The following is a 14,463-nucleotide window of genomic DNA, read 5'->3' as shown; positions in this document are numbered from 1 at the left end:
TGCGCTTGGAGGCGGTGGAGTCGATCTTGGCAGCTCTATTAGATGTTGGAAAACTGCTTGATGGAACAAACGTCAGCAGTATAAATAGATTGTTCTGTCCTGCTTCGGGCAAGGCACGATTCACAATATAGAAGGAGGCCTCCAGACATCAGTTCTTCTTTCCTCCTTACCCAGCTCGATCTTCGTTTTTTGATCTTTATCGATTAGATGAATGTAGCCTCTATCCAGCTCTACGCTTTTCTGAGCTCTACGCTTTTAACCTTCTTTTATCGATTCCATTTCATCTCGGTTCGCTATAACAAGGTCGATTGCGATCAGCGCTCTTTTTTATCGTTGCAACCTTTGTTGACGAAATCTTCAACTATCGCTGCTACAATTATTCTCCCCGAAAATCTCTACGCGCCTCTTTCAATAAGTTGACGATTGTTCAACTTCGAGTTTCTTTCTCTTGGGGCTGCTTTTTGAGATCTACAATTTCCCCTTTTTCGAGGCCTCTTCGACATGGCAAGGATCAAGGCTTTAGCGAGCCTCGCAGGTATAGTTTATTCTTTTCAAGATTGCCTCTTGAAACCTCTTCGATACGGCTAAGATCAATGTGTTAGCGGAAAACTTTATACAACTATCCTTGTTTGATCTTTTAAGCTAATGATACCGCGAGAAGCGACTATTGTACTCGCTAATCTTTCCCATTTTTCCCACAAGGTTTTTGTTCAACTGTGTATGAAGCATTTGAAGGTTTGCATGCGATTCATGATGTTCTTCAAGATCACAGCCGCCTAGGTTCCAAAGACGAGAAGCGAGTGAGTACACTGGTGGAGACCAAGACGACGTATTATGATTTCGTCGATCTTACTGATGATTGAGTGGTAACAAGACACCTTAATGTGTGCTCGGTATTAGCTGGGTAAGGCGTCATTTCCCAGGACCAGGTACGAGCAAGCTTGTCCAAATGCCGATCTGTAGTAATAGATGAGAATTATATTCTGGTTGCAGTGAAGTCCAATAACTGATCTTTAAAGCTGCTTTGTAAATTGCTTTGTATGTCTGATTTATGCTTTGCTTTTGTGGCTGGGAACTGTCATGCCATAGATATCCCTGCTAGCTTGAGTACCTCCTGTCCTGTTGGAATCACTCAGTTAGGTGGTTGATAAGTATACATATATACACTGATGAATCGAGTGAAATGGTTTTTTAGTTGATAATAAAATTGATTGATGATCTGTTCTATTAGGTTAAAGTTCGTATAAAAAGTTGGTATGCTCGGCTAAGCTTCGGGCATACGATCCCGTGGTCGGTAAGCGACCATAAGATTCCTATTCCAATATGTCCCTTTTTATATACTGGTTAGCAAGATCCCTTTTTGGATTTGAAAGCGTTGACTCCAGAGTGCTTGATTCTGAAGCCCGCAATTCCTTGCTCTTAGATACTCGCACTATTCTCGACCCCTGAAATCGCCGCTCGGCTAATTAAGAATGTCAACAAAGGTCGTGTAGCTCTGAACGAGAGCCTTCCGGACCTTGAGTGATGAGTGAATTTAGAGATTGTTCTTTAAATGGCTTCAACGTGTTTGGCTATCATATTCAATAATATTATTTAATGACATAATCACAATAGCTTAGTTTGACTTTACCGAAATCTCGCTTAGGAAGCTGCTCTCCGACTACATAAACACCCGACTGACTCTGATGTTTTCTCCTTGGCATCATCAGTTGACAAAGATTTCGATCTCTTCAAACGAAGCTTTCGATCTCCACAACCAAGAACAACCAACAACAACGATCAACAATGCCTCTTGGAAAAAAAAAAACCGTGAGTGCTCTTGGATTGAACATCGATAGATCACAATCTTTTGACCATTTATCTTCGATCTAAGCTAATCTATCGTAGCCTTGACGAATTTTCAAGACTCAGGCCTCGATGGGTTGAAGCAGACGAAGCTTGCCGGCTGGCTTATTGCCCCGCAGCATCCACTGCCCCTCGTGCTGGTCCTCCAACACCACCACCTCCTTCCGCTGCCGCTCCTGTCGCTCCCGTTGTCGCTCGCCCCGCCACCCCGGCCAAGGCGCCACCAGGTATTCCCTTCTCATCCACTCCCAAATTCTCGTTTTCGATCTCTTCCTCCTCCCTCACTACTTTACACTTTCCTCAAACAGCCCACGAACAACACAAAAACCCAAGATTTCCTTCCACACACATCCTAAACCAACAACATGCCCTCCCCAGCCAATGCCCAAGACGCCACTCCTAGCACTGCCAGCAAGGGTACTGACGGCAAGAAATTCTCTATTTCAGATATCGATCTCAGGGAGGATAATGCTAACTCTCTCTGCAGCTCCTGCTCGTCTCATTCAGGAGGTGACCGCCAAGCAACTGGCTACCATTCGCCGCAACATGGAGCTCCTGTTGAGTGATGACGGCCCGAGGGGAGAGAGTGGAGGAATAGGTGCTGGAGGAGGAGAGGATCGGATGGATAGGCCTAAGCCCGCCCCGAATAGGCGCCCCTTCAAGGTACGTACCATCCCCCTTCTTATCGTGAGATCGGATCTGACTTGAAGTGCTACTTACTAGAAGGGTGCTCAGGACGCATTTATGGGCTGTGGAAGTCTTTGGCTTTGGGGGTAGGTGATGGATTTTCAGGCGGCGTTTGGGGGACAAGATACCAATTGTGCTTTTGGGAATCGGAATACACATACGAATGAATGAAGATTCGTTCTCCGCGGCTTCAAATATGGCTCCGTTTCTTCCGTTGTGATTCGCGATTCGCCAGGCGACAACTTTCTCTTCCCAGCTTTCTTGTTCGCTCTCTCTCCTTGTCGAACTGTGTTCTCAGGAAAAGGGACTGGTGAGTTTCAGGAGAGAGGGGAAAATCAAAAGGGAGATGAAGTCAGAATATTCGACTTGAGAATAAACAACACTACTTGCCTGATTTGACGAAAGGACATCCAATCTGCGCATTGATATGAATTTAGAGGCTGACAATAGTCCCAAGCTATTCTTACCTAAGATAAATGCCAACTTTTTTCATTTCATGTCGTTCCTGCCTCTTAAGGACGGTATCTGGGAATTTTCACATTGGGAGAATGAATATTGCACTCGGTTGGTTATCGCCTGCTTGGGATGATGGATATATGCAGCCTAGCTTGCTGAGTATTCGGCCTGGCGTGGCATATTAGTCCGAACTTAAGGCCTGGTTGGTTACGTGGTATTATAAAATATGAAAGCCAGTTTAGCCAATGGCTTTCAAAAAGCTTTCTCTCCTCAGGCTATCATACAGCATTCACTTTGAAGGAGACATATAGATTAATACTCTAAATAACACATCCTAGATTGCTCCATGTCTTTGCGACAATATTCTTAGTTGTTCGGCTTTTTAGCCATTAAATAATCATCCTCATCACCCAGATCCGATTCCTAAATAATGAATCAAACAGTCTGAAGCCAAGATCCAACTCCGCCCAGATTTAGAGAGGGCACGACGGCTTCGTCCACCCCATATCCAATTTTATCCAATCTTTTTCAACTCCGAACCCTGAAGCATCCAATCTTACACTCCCAAGCCAAATAGATACGCCTTTCTGCCTCAACCCTCCACCTACCCTATCCCTCACTCAGTGTAAACACCCCTTTGCTGACCCTCCTTGGGTTAAACACCGCTCTCTCCACGAGCTCACAGCTAGAACTTCCTCCCCATGTCCCAGGCACCACCTTCCTCGTCGCAGAGTCAAATATTCCATCTTCGACTATTGCGGTGGAGGCGAGCGCTTTCTCGCGCATGAGGGAGATGCTGCGCTGCAACGTCAGAAGATCAGATGGTGGGTGTGAACAAATACGAGCAGCGGCGGGGCATTCTAAGCTTACTCGTCTTCGCTGTAGCCGGGGAATTGCATTGCGGGGCCTTCTTTGAAGTTGAATGGTGCACTCTGGGATCTTATAAGTATAATTTGGAGGGTAGGCAGAAGAACTGACGTACGATTTCGATCGGTTTAGAGGGTGGGTGGGCTTTCAAGCAGAGCATGCGGAGACAGCGGTTGCTAATGCTGGAGAAGAAGGTGTGAACTCTTGGAAAGGAATCCATATCGTAGCGTGACTATGACGATGCTCGCAAAATTATAGATTCGGATTTGGTATGTTTTTAAAGGCAGTGGTCGAAGAAGATAGTACTACATCAAAACAGGACAAAAGACGCTGGCTGATGAAACGAATGACGGAAAGACAGATATACTAAGGAGGGAAAGACAGAATAAAGGAGACCGCCAGAAAAGATTGTGATTGCAAGTTTTTAAGCCGCACTGCTGGAAAAAAACATACTCATCTTAGTGCGGGAATGCCTGGCACATATATACATGCATATGGGCATGTGTAGAGAATTCTGAGCGAGATGGAAACTTGCTGCTAGGGGCAACGCGATATCGAGATCCTGAAATTAGCGTGAGTCTGTGACACAATACAAAGGAAACTGTGGCGCTAGCCTTGCTATTCTTTGAAGTCGCGGAGCAACGGATATTACGATCTGTAATACTCCTTGCGCCCAGAGACGAGTGCCCAGAGACGGGTTGCCATAGCTGATGAAGCTCACTTGAGACATGGAATGCTGACATCGTCACCTCATACGAGGAGACTTGTGGTGTTTAAGGCCTAAACTCCAGTATTATGGACAGCCAGGGTTTAGGAGAGCCTGTCAATTGTCTTGTGGACTGCGAGACGTTATTTGGACTCCCAAAATACCGGCGGCAGGGGGTCGCGGGAAGGGTTGAGGAAGAATGTAATTGAAACCCAGGCTGACGGGACGAAGCTTATCTTGTACAACAATGTCCTGATTCTCATCTCTTGCTGTAAGGCGTGTCCTCTCGTGAGTTAAGGGATGGCGTTTAATTGGACGAATCGCATTCGAATCTCTAAGCGAGCCAGGGGTCAGCATTCCCCGTATCCCTATGTGCAACCAAAGGATTTGGAAGCTCTCTGAAGATCTCTAATATTTAAATTCGTTAATTGAAAGGCTCAAAGCCAACTCGTGCCGCAATTACACGTCCAACGAGGCAAATCAACACGAAACTAATTCCATGCTCCATTAGCAATATCAGCGCCGATGTGTAGCACTCCCGATGCCTGGTGTTACGGGGTAATCTGGTTGGCGGGAGATATTGGCGAGGATCTTTCGTCTACTTTGGGTAGGTTTTGACGTGGAAACTCTTCAGCTTGACAAATTGGTCGAAACCAAACTTGCTCAGCGTAACACCCTTTCCAGAGTTTTTCCAGCCTGTCCAAGCCAGATCCTGCGTGCAAGTCAGCCCTGTGAATCGTGACAAGGAGAATTTTTAGTCTTACCGGGCTTGGATAATCGCATCTGTTGACGAAGACAGTCCCTGCATCAACTTCCTCCGCTAATTCAGCCCCCTTGTCGGTATCTTTGGTCCATATAGAGGCGGTGAGACCAAAATCACTGTCGTTCATCAACTTGATAGCCTCTGATTCGCTCTTCACCTTCATAACTGGAATCACAGGACCAAATGTCTCTTCGGTCATAACGATCATATCGTGAGTAACGTTCGTCAAGAGCGTTGGCTTGACGTAGTTACCCTCAGGCGGGGTAGATGAGAACGACTCATTTTCCGGAGTAGCATCCTTCGCACCCTTGTCCAGTGCATCCTTAATATGGGCTTCGATTGCGTCCTTTGATCGTTTTGAGACCACAGGTCCGACATGAGTCTCCTTGTCGAAGGGATCGCCGAGTTTGTACCCCTCAAGAACCTTCTGGACAGCTTCGACGAACTCGTCATGGATTTTTTCATCGACATAGATACGCTCCAAACTGCAGCAACTTTGGCCCGAGTTGAAGATTGCACCATCGACAATTTCTTCGGCCGCCCACGCAACATCCACATCAGACCTGATGTATGCAGGATCCTTACCCCCAAGCTCCAGGCCAACGTTTACAACGCGGTCTGCCGCGGCTTTCTGGACGGCAATACCACCTGCTACTGATCCGGTGAAGCAGATCAAGGCAATCTTGGGGTCTCTGACGATTGTCTCGATTGTTGTGGGAGATCCGCAGTGGAAGTACTGTATAACATTTGAAGGCAGGCCAGCTTCTGAGAATATGGAGGATATATGCTCGACGATGGTCGGAGTTTGTGGCGAAGGCTTGAGGATGACAGAATTTCCAGCAAGGAGAGCAGGTATGAGGGAGTTGACCAGAATTAGATATGGGTACTGTTGGAGTTCGTTAGCCAGTGATCTAGCAAAGCTATCAGAGGATGACTCGCGTTCCATGCAAAAAGAATAAGAACAGGGCCAACGGGAACTTTTCTGATGAATCTCTTGAAGCCCTTCTCTGCTTCGCCCTCTGTGTCCTTCAGAGTGTCTTCACTGATCTTTAAGAGATATTCTCCTCTCTTCACGGCAGTCGACACTTCCTTGGCAGTATATGCAATTGGTCGTCCCATTTGCTCCGTAAGCTCCTTTGCCAACTCATCTTGCCTGTCGCCCAAGAGTTCGAGAGCCTTCTTAACAATTGCCTGCCTCTCCGCGAGGGTGGTCTTGCTGAAGCTCAGGAACGCCTCGGTTGCCACTTGCGGAAGCAGCTCGAGATCCGAGGCCGAGAGCCCATTTCTGGTCAGGATTGGCTTGTTAGTAACTGGGGATATGGTGGTGATCGTTTCAAGAGACATTTTAAAGAGGTTGAAGTAGAGGGAGAAAGTATATAAAGAATAATATGGTGGGATGTATCGGCCTTACCCCCACTTTCCTCCCCGCCAGATCACCGAGTAGTGCCCGGCCTCTCGGGCGGTGAAGAAAAGTGGGACTAGCTAGTCTGAGGAAGGAACCGAGTCAAAAGCTCTCTGGATTTATCCGTCCGCGACTTTCAATTTCATCAGCATCCCACGAAATGTCGACGCGCACGCACAACGAGTTTCTCAATGCCAGCGCTGGCGAGAGCGACAATGACCAGAGCCATGGTTATGACTCAGAACTTGAAGATCTGAAGAAGGGCGGGAGGGGTCCAAAGCGTAGGAAGGTCGACAGTGCTGCAAGCGAAGATGGACAAGAGGACGACGATTCCGACCAGGAGCTTCAGGAAGAGGAATCGAAAAATGCAGGTCTAGTGAAGGAGAAGAAGGATAAGCATCGTACGGAGGATGATTTTGCAGAGCTTCCCGGCGTATCGAAGCCCCTCACCAAAAAGAACCTTGTTGCAACAGCAGCAGCTATCAAAAAATCTGGCGTTGTCTATCTATCCAGAATACCGCCGTTCATGAAACCCCAAAAGCTTCGATCACTCCTCGAGCCGTACGGCCCTATCAATCGCATTTTTATGACGCCTGAGGATCCCGCCTCTCATACCCGCCGAGTACGCAACGGAGGGAACAAGAAGCGGTCGTTCGTGGACGGATGGGTAGAATTCGTGAGCAAAGTCCATGCGAAGCATGTTTGCGAGCTTTTGAATGCAAAGACCATCGGAGGAAAGAAGGGCACATATTACCACGATGACGTCTGGAACCTGCTGTATCTGAAGGGCTTCAAGTGGAATAATCTGACCGAGCAGATTGCCTCCGAAAACGCAGAGAGGGCGAGCAGAATGAGGGCAGAAATCAGCAAGACGACGAAGGAGAATAAGGAATTCGTGCAGAACGTGGAAAGAGCGAAGATGTTGGAGACTATAGAATCGAAGAAGGCTGCGAAGCGAAGGAAGAATCTGGATGAAGCCACGAGCGAGGGAGCTGCTATTGATTTAAAAAAAGGCGGAGAACGGCCACGGCATTTCAAACAGACACAAGTAGCGACCAAGAAGAGGTCAGAGGATCAGCCAGAGCAAGTCAAGAGGGTCTTGAGCAAGATCTTCTAGAATTCAAATATCTGAATGGATTTCCTGGCCAGCACAGCTATGAATTCAATTTTTGGCCAATCTGCGAGGGCATCCTACCTCGTTTGAGGGATTCTAGCAGCCTAATGACTCGGTTGACTGAAAGCCTTCTAGATAGTCTTTTGCGGCTGCATGATAGCTTTGGCAAGTTCACTGGCCTTCTTTTAGATCTCCGCCATACTAACGCTTGTCAAAGTGTGCACATGCCGCTCTGTATCTTCACAGCGTTCCATTATTCGCCCTCGCCAAACTGCGATCGTCTCCAGACCTTGGTCCAAGGTGACCATATCGCTGCGAGAACTTTTCTTCGAAAATCTGTCAAGATCAGCCTTTAATTTCGGATGGTTGTTTTTGATCTCGGTCTTGGTCAAGCAAGTACTTCCACCAGTGCCCGTGAAATTTGCCAGCACTCATTCCTGCTTAGGCACCGATCGTTTCCCAGAAATAGCTGTTCTGCAAATTTGGATTGATGATCTTTGGATCGGAACCCTCTGGCTTAAACCCGGTACAACTTTGTTTGGATTACTTGTCGTTTCCTTTTTTATAGTGAAGACAAAAGCCGTATTCCTGAATCTTTGCCTGGTAATGTCATTTTTGGAGACGCTTGATGTTGGAGGGAGGAGAGGAATGGAAGGGGGGGGGGGGGGGGGGGGGGGGGGGGGGGGGGGATTTTCAATTGCGTTTTGGCTAGAAGGTATTATGGTGAGAGCCAACTTCCTTATGTTTTACATTGGCCACTGCAGCTATATGTTTGTTCAAGGCAAGCAAGCAATCCTATGCTAGCATGCGTCAAAGACAGATGTTTGATATAGGCTGTAAGTTTTTTCCATATGCTGGTCAACGGTGCGGATATAGCATCTTGAGACCATCAGTTTCAAAGTATTAATCAATATTGTGAAAATACTAATGCTTCTTCTGTTTGATACCTTGACTTCCGGTTAAGCAGCGGCATTTAAGGCTAGTCTATATCCGGGTTTACTTCCGTCTGCGTTCGGAATTGCTACCTATCGATGTTTTGCATTCTGACAAAGAGAAAATAATATCCCATAGGAACAAATGCATGTGTCAGTTAGCTTGTGCTGCAGATAACTTCCTTTTGTTTTTCGCGAGCCATTGTGACCTTGCATCTCGCACAGCAACTCTCAATACCAGGCCGCAGTGAGGCAAGATGGCATTGCCACCCAAATTTGGGGTTTTCGCAGACGGGAGATCCGGGTTAACTCCTATAGCATCAAAGTTCCCTTCCATAGGTTTTTCGAGCCCGCTCCCGCCCGAGGCGGCGGATAACGCGAGATATGAAGAGTATCAGCGCAGACTGCTACATGGCTTTACGTAGGTTTCAAGCGCATCTTTATGCGATTAACCTCTTCTTGTCCTGTCCAAGAACGATCACCTGCTGATTCATTTCTCAGTACCCGCGAACTGTCAAGCATGGATGTTATCACAACTCGACCTCTCAAGAGAAGCACGCTTTTGAACGGCATCCATCCTATTTTCGCTAAGTCGAGGTGGGAGAAGACTCCGTCCCCAGAACATGAGAGACTGAACCTGTATGCTCTTCCTGACTGGCCAGGGCTCTCTGGCGACTGTAAGCACAATGTATACAGACAATTCAATGCAAGCCTGATTGGAAAACGCTAGGGATCGCGGACAATGAGATTGTATGGAAGGCAATTTATCCCAGCCTACAAATCGCCACTAGGGTCCTCGCGAGTGTTCATCTATTAGCATGGGTAAGCCCTCACATTGAATATGGAATTTCCTTCCACTGACCGTCCAGTTCGCTGCTCTTCTAGCTCCGGGGAAAACGAAAATTCCCATCGAGAGGATACACAGAGGAGATTTCTTCGACCCAGCGTTCGTAGAGCTTGATAACATGTGGTCTTTCACACCAAAGGTTCCATTCGACGAGGCACTTCAAAGTTTGACGAGACAGCGACTTGATCGAATTCTGGAGAATTTGATGGGCTCTGGTGAGCTTACGTTTGGATTCAAACACCAATCGATTGATCCTTGGAACAATATCCCGGCTTGGGAGTTCAGGTATGTGTCTTGAAGTCTCTTGCAATGACCGACCGGAGCTGATAATGCCACAGTCAAATAGGAGTGACGCAGTTGTTCAACAGCAGGACAGTCTCCATCTTTTTGGGTTACAATTTGGCAGAACCGTAGGTATTGAGAGCGCCCTTCGTTTCGCTCTTAATCTTCCCGGTACCTCTGAGGCTCTGATACCTCTGGTCATCTCCCCGGATTATGGCAATTGCTGACACCCCTGCTACTCAGTCTTCTGAGGAATGATCTGTCTGATGCCGAACGAATGGGTTGTGAATGGAACTTCGCAAGCGTCCTTCTTCATGAAATCTGCGTGAGTAATTCATCTTCATCATCTACCCGGCTAATAACGAGGTAGCACGCTGTATGGTACGGATACTGCTTAGAGTATCCTGGCCAGCTGCTTGAGAAAAACGAGCCTTACTTTAAGAATGTAAGTGGATGTACCGGCTATGATCACCACATATCGACGGCCTTGCACACATAACTAATCTCGATTTTATGACCAACAGGAACCGCTCGCGGAGGTCAGTAGTACTTTTCCCATATAATGAGGAGTCTGACAGTACAAAGTTAGGGTATGTGATGGAGCGTGAGGTGTTTGGCGGTGTTAGTGGGCTCATGCTACGGGGTACTTTTTTATGGTAACGTCTCTCTTTCATTTGTCTCCTCTGTCCGTCTCCGTCTAAACACTCATTCCTCGATCATCGTAGTCCCCTCGGCTATTGGCTCAGCACCGAAATTATAAGCCTCGATCACTGCGAGAGAACAACCCAGACCATCTTGATAAACCCCCCACTCTCTAATATCCAAACCTACTTCCCTATAAAAGCCGAATTCTTCGAAAACATTCAACAGGAGAGCTTTTGGGTCAGTAAACTTTTTCCCCCCAACTCGAAGATATACTGACTCTTCCCAGAGAGTGAGCATCGGGATGTTGGGAATGTCAGGTCTGCATGCCCGGACTTTGGCTGAGGGAGCTCAAGTCACCCATTCTGGGCTAGGGCCTAACAACCGAGTGAGAGGGGTCGCGGTGAAATACTTAGCAAGGATCCAGGAGCCCGATGTGCGATTGAGCGAGTTCAGACGAAAACTCAACGAGTATTTCAAAGCCTCAGGTCACAGGATGAGCCTCGAAGAGCTCGAGAACTTCCGATTCGGGAAAGCGATGCTGGACAATGCCGTTTGGGAAGAAGCGTTCTGGCTCACAAGCGTAACGCTGCGAGGATTTCTGAGCACGGTGATGGACACCTTAGAGTATACGCTCAGTGGTAAGAATCGAGCTGCGAGAGCTGACGCTCTGGACAAGATTGATGCATTTCTGAAGGCCGCCTCGGCGAAACACCTCAGTCAGATCAACAGCTTCCTTGCGCTACCGCACGAGCTCAGGGGCCAAGATCGCCACGACGACTTGTTGCGCTGGAACCGGGGTGCCAGAATCTACGCGAGGGGATGCTACAGCCTGGCCTTTTCAGACATCGATTACACGAAGACGGCTGCTTTCGAGCAGTCCATCCTCGATCTCGAGTTCTGCCGTATGCTCCTGTACCATCCTATCATGAAAAGCCTCGTGCCAGGCCACCAGTCCGAAACTGATTGCCTTTCCGCCGCCAACAGACTGAAGGATGCAGGAGATATCGAAGCGTTCAAGGCTGCCGTTGCACCAACCATCACCTCGCCCGATTGCTCCCTGTTCGCAGACGCCGCGGTGAGGGTGATTCAAAGCGAGCTACCGTTAGACCAAGATACATATACACAGGCGACCCGGGGGCATGGTACGCTAACGAAACTTCGAGCCTTTGTTCTAAGTGTACACGGCGATAATATGCTGAATTGGCTAATAACACTGGACAATTTAATTCAAAGGGCAGAAGTGGTTCTGGATCAGGCTCGTGTAGCCGCATTATCAGCCAAGCCATAAGGCGAGTCAATATGGTGGTGGACGCTACACGATATTATGTATATAAATATATATCGATCATCAGCTATAAAAAAAAGCTTAGAGAGGCGCTATGGAGCTTGGATTAGGCTGGATGGCATCTTGACAGGCGGGGAACGGAACGGCTATGAGCAATGAGCTTCAACAAGTACGCATCTTGAGTAATCACAGAACTACCTATAGTGGCTATAATGTCATCCACGTCTCCGGAGTTTCGAGCGATCATTAATTGAAAGAAGTGGGCCATCGTGTCACCTGGGCGCGGCCTTGACAATAGCCGGCGCTCGTACTTTTCGCGACTTGAGATATGTCCGCGGATCCCCAAGGCACCCGGAGCACACGTGTCATGTAGGTAGGTGTCTTAGATCTCGCGGGTAGCATGGTGGACATATATGAGGCCCTCTCGTGCTCACTGTCGCTCCCGACGCTCGCTTAAATACAGGGGGCGGAAGCGAGTTCGAGGCTGTTTCATCGACTTCAATATCTCACGCAAAGCTGAAAAGGACTTTGATATCAGACCACAGTCAAGCGTGAAATTGCGCAATGCATTTTACGTGTGGTGCGCCTATCGGGCGGAGTAGCGAGAGGGAGGGAGTGAAGATCGACATGCAGGAGCAGCGAGCTGAGTGTTGACGTGACTAATATAAGCCATGTTGTTTGTTATTGTTACATAGTGGGAAGGATTGAGGCTCGACGAACACGCCATATATTTCGGAAGTGGCAAGTGGTGGTTGTACGTGACGGGTGCAGATATGGAGTGATGTAGATGGATAGGTGGGTGGTTGAAGTGAGAAAAGTGATGGCTTTTCCTGGCTTCTTGATACATCTTGTTTGTTTCTGGGGCCTCTTCGAATGGTCCTGACGGCATCTCGCCTGGTATTCTACTCCCGGTGAACTTTTGGTTCCACGGGGTTTTGAAAGCATGTTATGGTACACTTTTTGAAGATCAAGATAGTCCATGGTCTGTCCGTCTATGGGCGATCGAGAACGATAAAAATAAATACATGCAAGCATCTTAATAGCAGCTGTATCTCGCTTAACTTGCTTGGGGTTTGTTCACCCCAACCCCCCCCCCCCCCCAAAAAAAAAACATAAATCTGGAAAAAAAATCTTGGAGAAAAAAAAAAGGCAAAAACTTCGATCACAACCCGTGGGGTGTGTCATAGAAAACCCCCTCGGGGTAGGGTTGGGACAAGAGCAGGCTACCAACGAGATCTTTCTCAGCTGGACTCCCGACCACTTCTGTCGTAGCGGGATATTACCGCCCAACCATCAAGCTCTAGGAAGTAGTTCAGCCGGCGCTCAGGTGTCAGGGGCTGAAAATCTACCGGCACAACATCCATTTCGCTAGGCTCTATGCTGCGTTGACAAGCTCCACATTGACACTACTCGAGGACTTGGTAGCAGCAATAAGAGGCAGAATGAAAATCACCTATTTTTGAAATTCAAGCTGATCTCGGAAATGTCGTCGGCTAAGTTGTCCGGAAAGCATTCCGGGCTCGGTGTGCGGTACGATACGTTCTCCGGCGTGTCTATTGCCAGGAGTAGAGTGTTAAGTTATGTTGCGATAAAATGTACGGAGCATTTCTTCACCGGATCTGGAAGGTGAGCTGTGGTTTCCAGTTGCCTTCTTCCTGTTCTTGAAACTTTCAATTCGCTCTGGACGTATCTGGCTTGATCAGTGAAAGAATACTGTATCCTTGCTCTCTTCCCTCGATCTTTTGAGAGCTTTGGCGATGATTAATTCCATGTCGTGCTTGGATAAGTTCTTCTCGAATCTCCATTCCTTCAGCTTCATCTTCCACTTTCTTGAGCTGTAGGATCAGACTTAGTAAGTCACAGTATAGACTTGAAGGATATCAACCGACCTTGCTTTGAAGCCACTATTTGCTTCAATCATCTGTATGGTTGCATCTAGAGTCTTGTCCTCCTCTACGTAAAAGCGGTAGATATCATGCTTATAAGCATCCCACTTTTGGTCATTCTTCGTACGTGTTGATGATTTTGAGGCAACCGTCAAAGGTAAATTCATAGAGCTTGTGGATTGTAAATCGAAATGTACAGTGCTGCGAGGCATGATGACAGGGGCTGAGGTTCGTAAAGATATGGCAACTGAAAGGCTTATTTGCTCCGGAGGATCCTTGACATGGGAACATACAGGATGAAGGAGAAATTAGAGCATTGCAAGCGAATTTCAAAAAAATTTTCAGGCGTGAGAAATGTGACAGTTCCACGTCCTTACGGCTATTGGGGAAGCTGTCAGCCGTACACTGTAACAGAAGGTGCAAAATAGAAAAGACCCTTGCTAATTAGGCAATAGAGCTGGAAAACCTATGACTAGAAACCTATCAACGATAACCTCAAAAGTGCACCTAGAAATAACAAGAAGGCGGAGGTGCTGACAAAAGATTGCAGTGCCGGGATGCATTGCACGGGCGCATGAATTTGAGGCGAACCAAAGGGCATTTTCAATAAGTCCCATTCTTCAAATCTGAATGAAACGAACCAAGAAATGCAAGAGCATTTATAGAGATGCCCTTGATCTCAACTACAATACAATACCACTCCGTACATAAAGACTGGGAAAATATAAGGACTATGGATCATTCCG

General features: G+C 47.4%; 6 protein-coding genes across 7 annotated transcripts; 3 read left to right on the top strand and 3 right to left on the bottom strand.

Annotated features, from left to right (window-relative positions):
• Window positions 1-2,210: 2,210 nt before the first annotated feature.
• On the top strand, window positions 2,211-2,622 carry L3040_004728 (uncharacterized protein; the record flags this gene model as incomplete). Of its 2 annotated transcripts, none has more annotated exons than XM_066156316.1 (3): window positions 2,211-2,262; window positions 2,333-2,508; window positions 2,569-2,622. In XM_066156316.1, the coding sequence occupies 3 exons, from the start codon at window positions 2,211-2,213 to the stop codon at window positions 2,620-2,622; spliced, it is 282 nt and encodes a 93-aa protein (XP_066011732.1). The 2 variants fall into 2 exon arrangements, with proteins under 2 accessions (XP_066011732.1, XP_066011731.1); XM_066156315.1 differs by having other exon boundaries at window positions 2,211-2,271.
• Window positions 2,623-3,597: 975 nt separating this feature from the next.
• L3040_004727 (uncharacterized protein) lies at window positions 3,598-4,075 on the bottom strand (the record flags this gene model as incomplete). The annotated part of the gene is made up of 3 exons (XM_007291137.1): window positions 3,598-3,784; window positions 3,859-3,920; window positions 3,971-4,075. The coding sequence occupies 3 exons, from the start codon at window positions 4,073-4,075 to the stop codon at window positions 3,598-3,600; spliced, it is 354 nt and encodes a 117-aa protein (XP_007291199.1).
• Window positions 4,076-5,159: 1,084 nt separating this feature from the next.
• Window positions 5,160-6,668, bottom strand: L3040_004726 (uncharacterized protein; the record flags this gene model as incomplete). Its single annotated transcript, XM_066156314.1, has 3 exons — window positions 5,160-5,273; window positions 5,326-6,210; window positions 6,264-6,668. 3 exons carry the CDS (start codon window positions 6,666-6,668, stop codon window positions 5,160-5,162), a joined length of 1,404 nt encoding a protein of 467 aa, XP_066011730.1.
• Window positions 6,669-6,886: 218 nt separating this feature from the next.
• Window positions 6,887-8,309, top strand: L3040_004725 (uncharacterized protein; the record flags this gene model as incomplete). Its single annotated transcript, XM_007291139.2, has 4 exons — window positions 6,887-7,791; window positions 7,980-8,005; window positions 8,058-8,236; window positions 8,286-8,309. The coding sequence occupies 4 exons, from the start codon at window positions 6,887-6,889 to the stop codon at window positions 8,307-8,309; spliced, it is 1,134 nt and encodes a 377-aa protein (XP_007291201.2).
• A 720-nt stretch (window positions 8,310-9,029) lies between these two features.
• L3040_004724 (uncharacterized protein) lies at window positions 9,030-11,834 on the top strand (the record flags this gene model as incomplete). The annotated part of the gene is made up of 11 exons (XM_066156313.1): window positions 9,030-9,193; window positions 9,274-9,449; window positions 9,503-9,594; window positions 9,642-9,904; window positions 9,958-10,029; window positions 10,145-10,226; window positions 10,272-10,346; window positions 10,426-10,440; window positions 10,487-10,557; window positions 10,627-10,783; window positions 10,833-11,834. 11 exons carry the CDS (start codon window positions 9,030-9,032, stop codon window positions 11,832-11,834), a joined length of 2,169 nt encoding a protein of 722 aa, XP_066011729.1.
• A 1,696-nt stretch (window positions 11,835-13,530) lies between these two features.
• L3040_004723 (uncharacterized protein) lies at window positions 13,531-13,929 on the bottom strand (the record flags this gene model as incomplete). The annotated part of the gene is made up of 2 exons (XM_007291141.1): window positions 13,531-13,666; window positions 13,721-13,929. The coding sequence occupies 2 exons, from the start codon at window positions 13,927-13,929 to the stop codon at window positions 13,531-13,533; spliced, it is 345 nt and encodes a 114-aa protein (XP_007291203.1).
• Between the last annotated feature and the right edge of the window lie 534 nt (window positions 13,930-14,463).

The sequence above is a fragment of the Drepanopeziza brunnea genome, assembly GCF_022702325.1.
Source record: "Drepanopeziza brunnea f. sp. 'multigermtubi' strain 214-2 chromosome Unknown ctg7, whole genome shotgun sequence".
In the NCBI taxonomy this organism is placed as follows: domain Eukaryota; kingdom Fungi; phylum Ascomycota; class Leotiomycetes; order Helotiales; family Drepanopezizaceae; genus Drepanopeziza; species Drepanopeziza brunnea.
The sequence above is the reverse complement of the archived record's forward strand: the minus strand, read 5'-3'. Positions and strand labels throughout refer to the sequence as shown.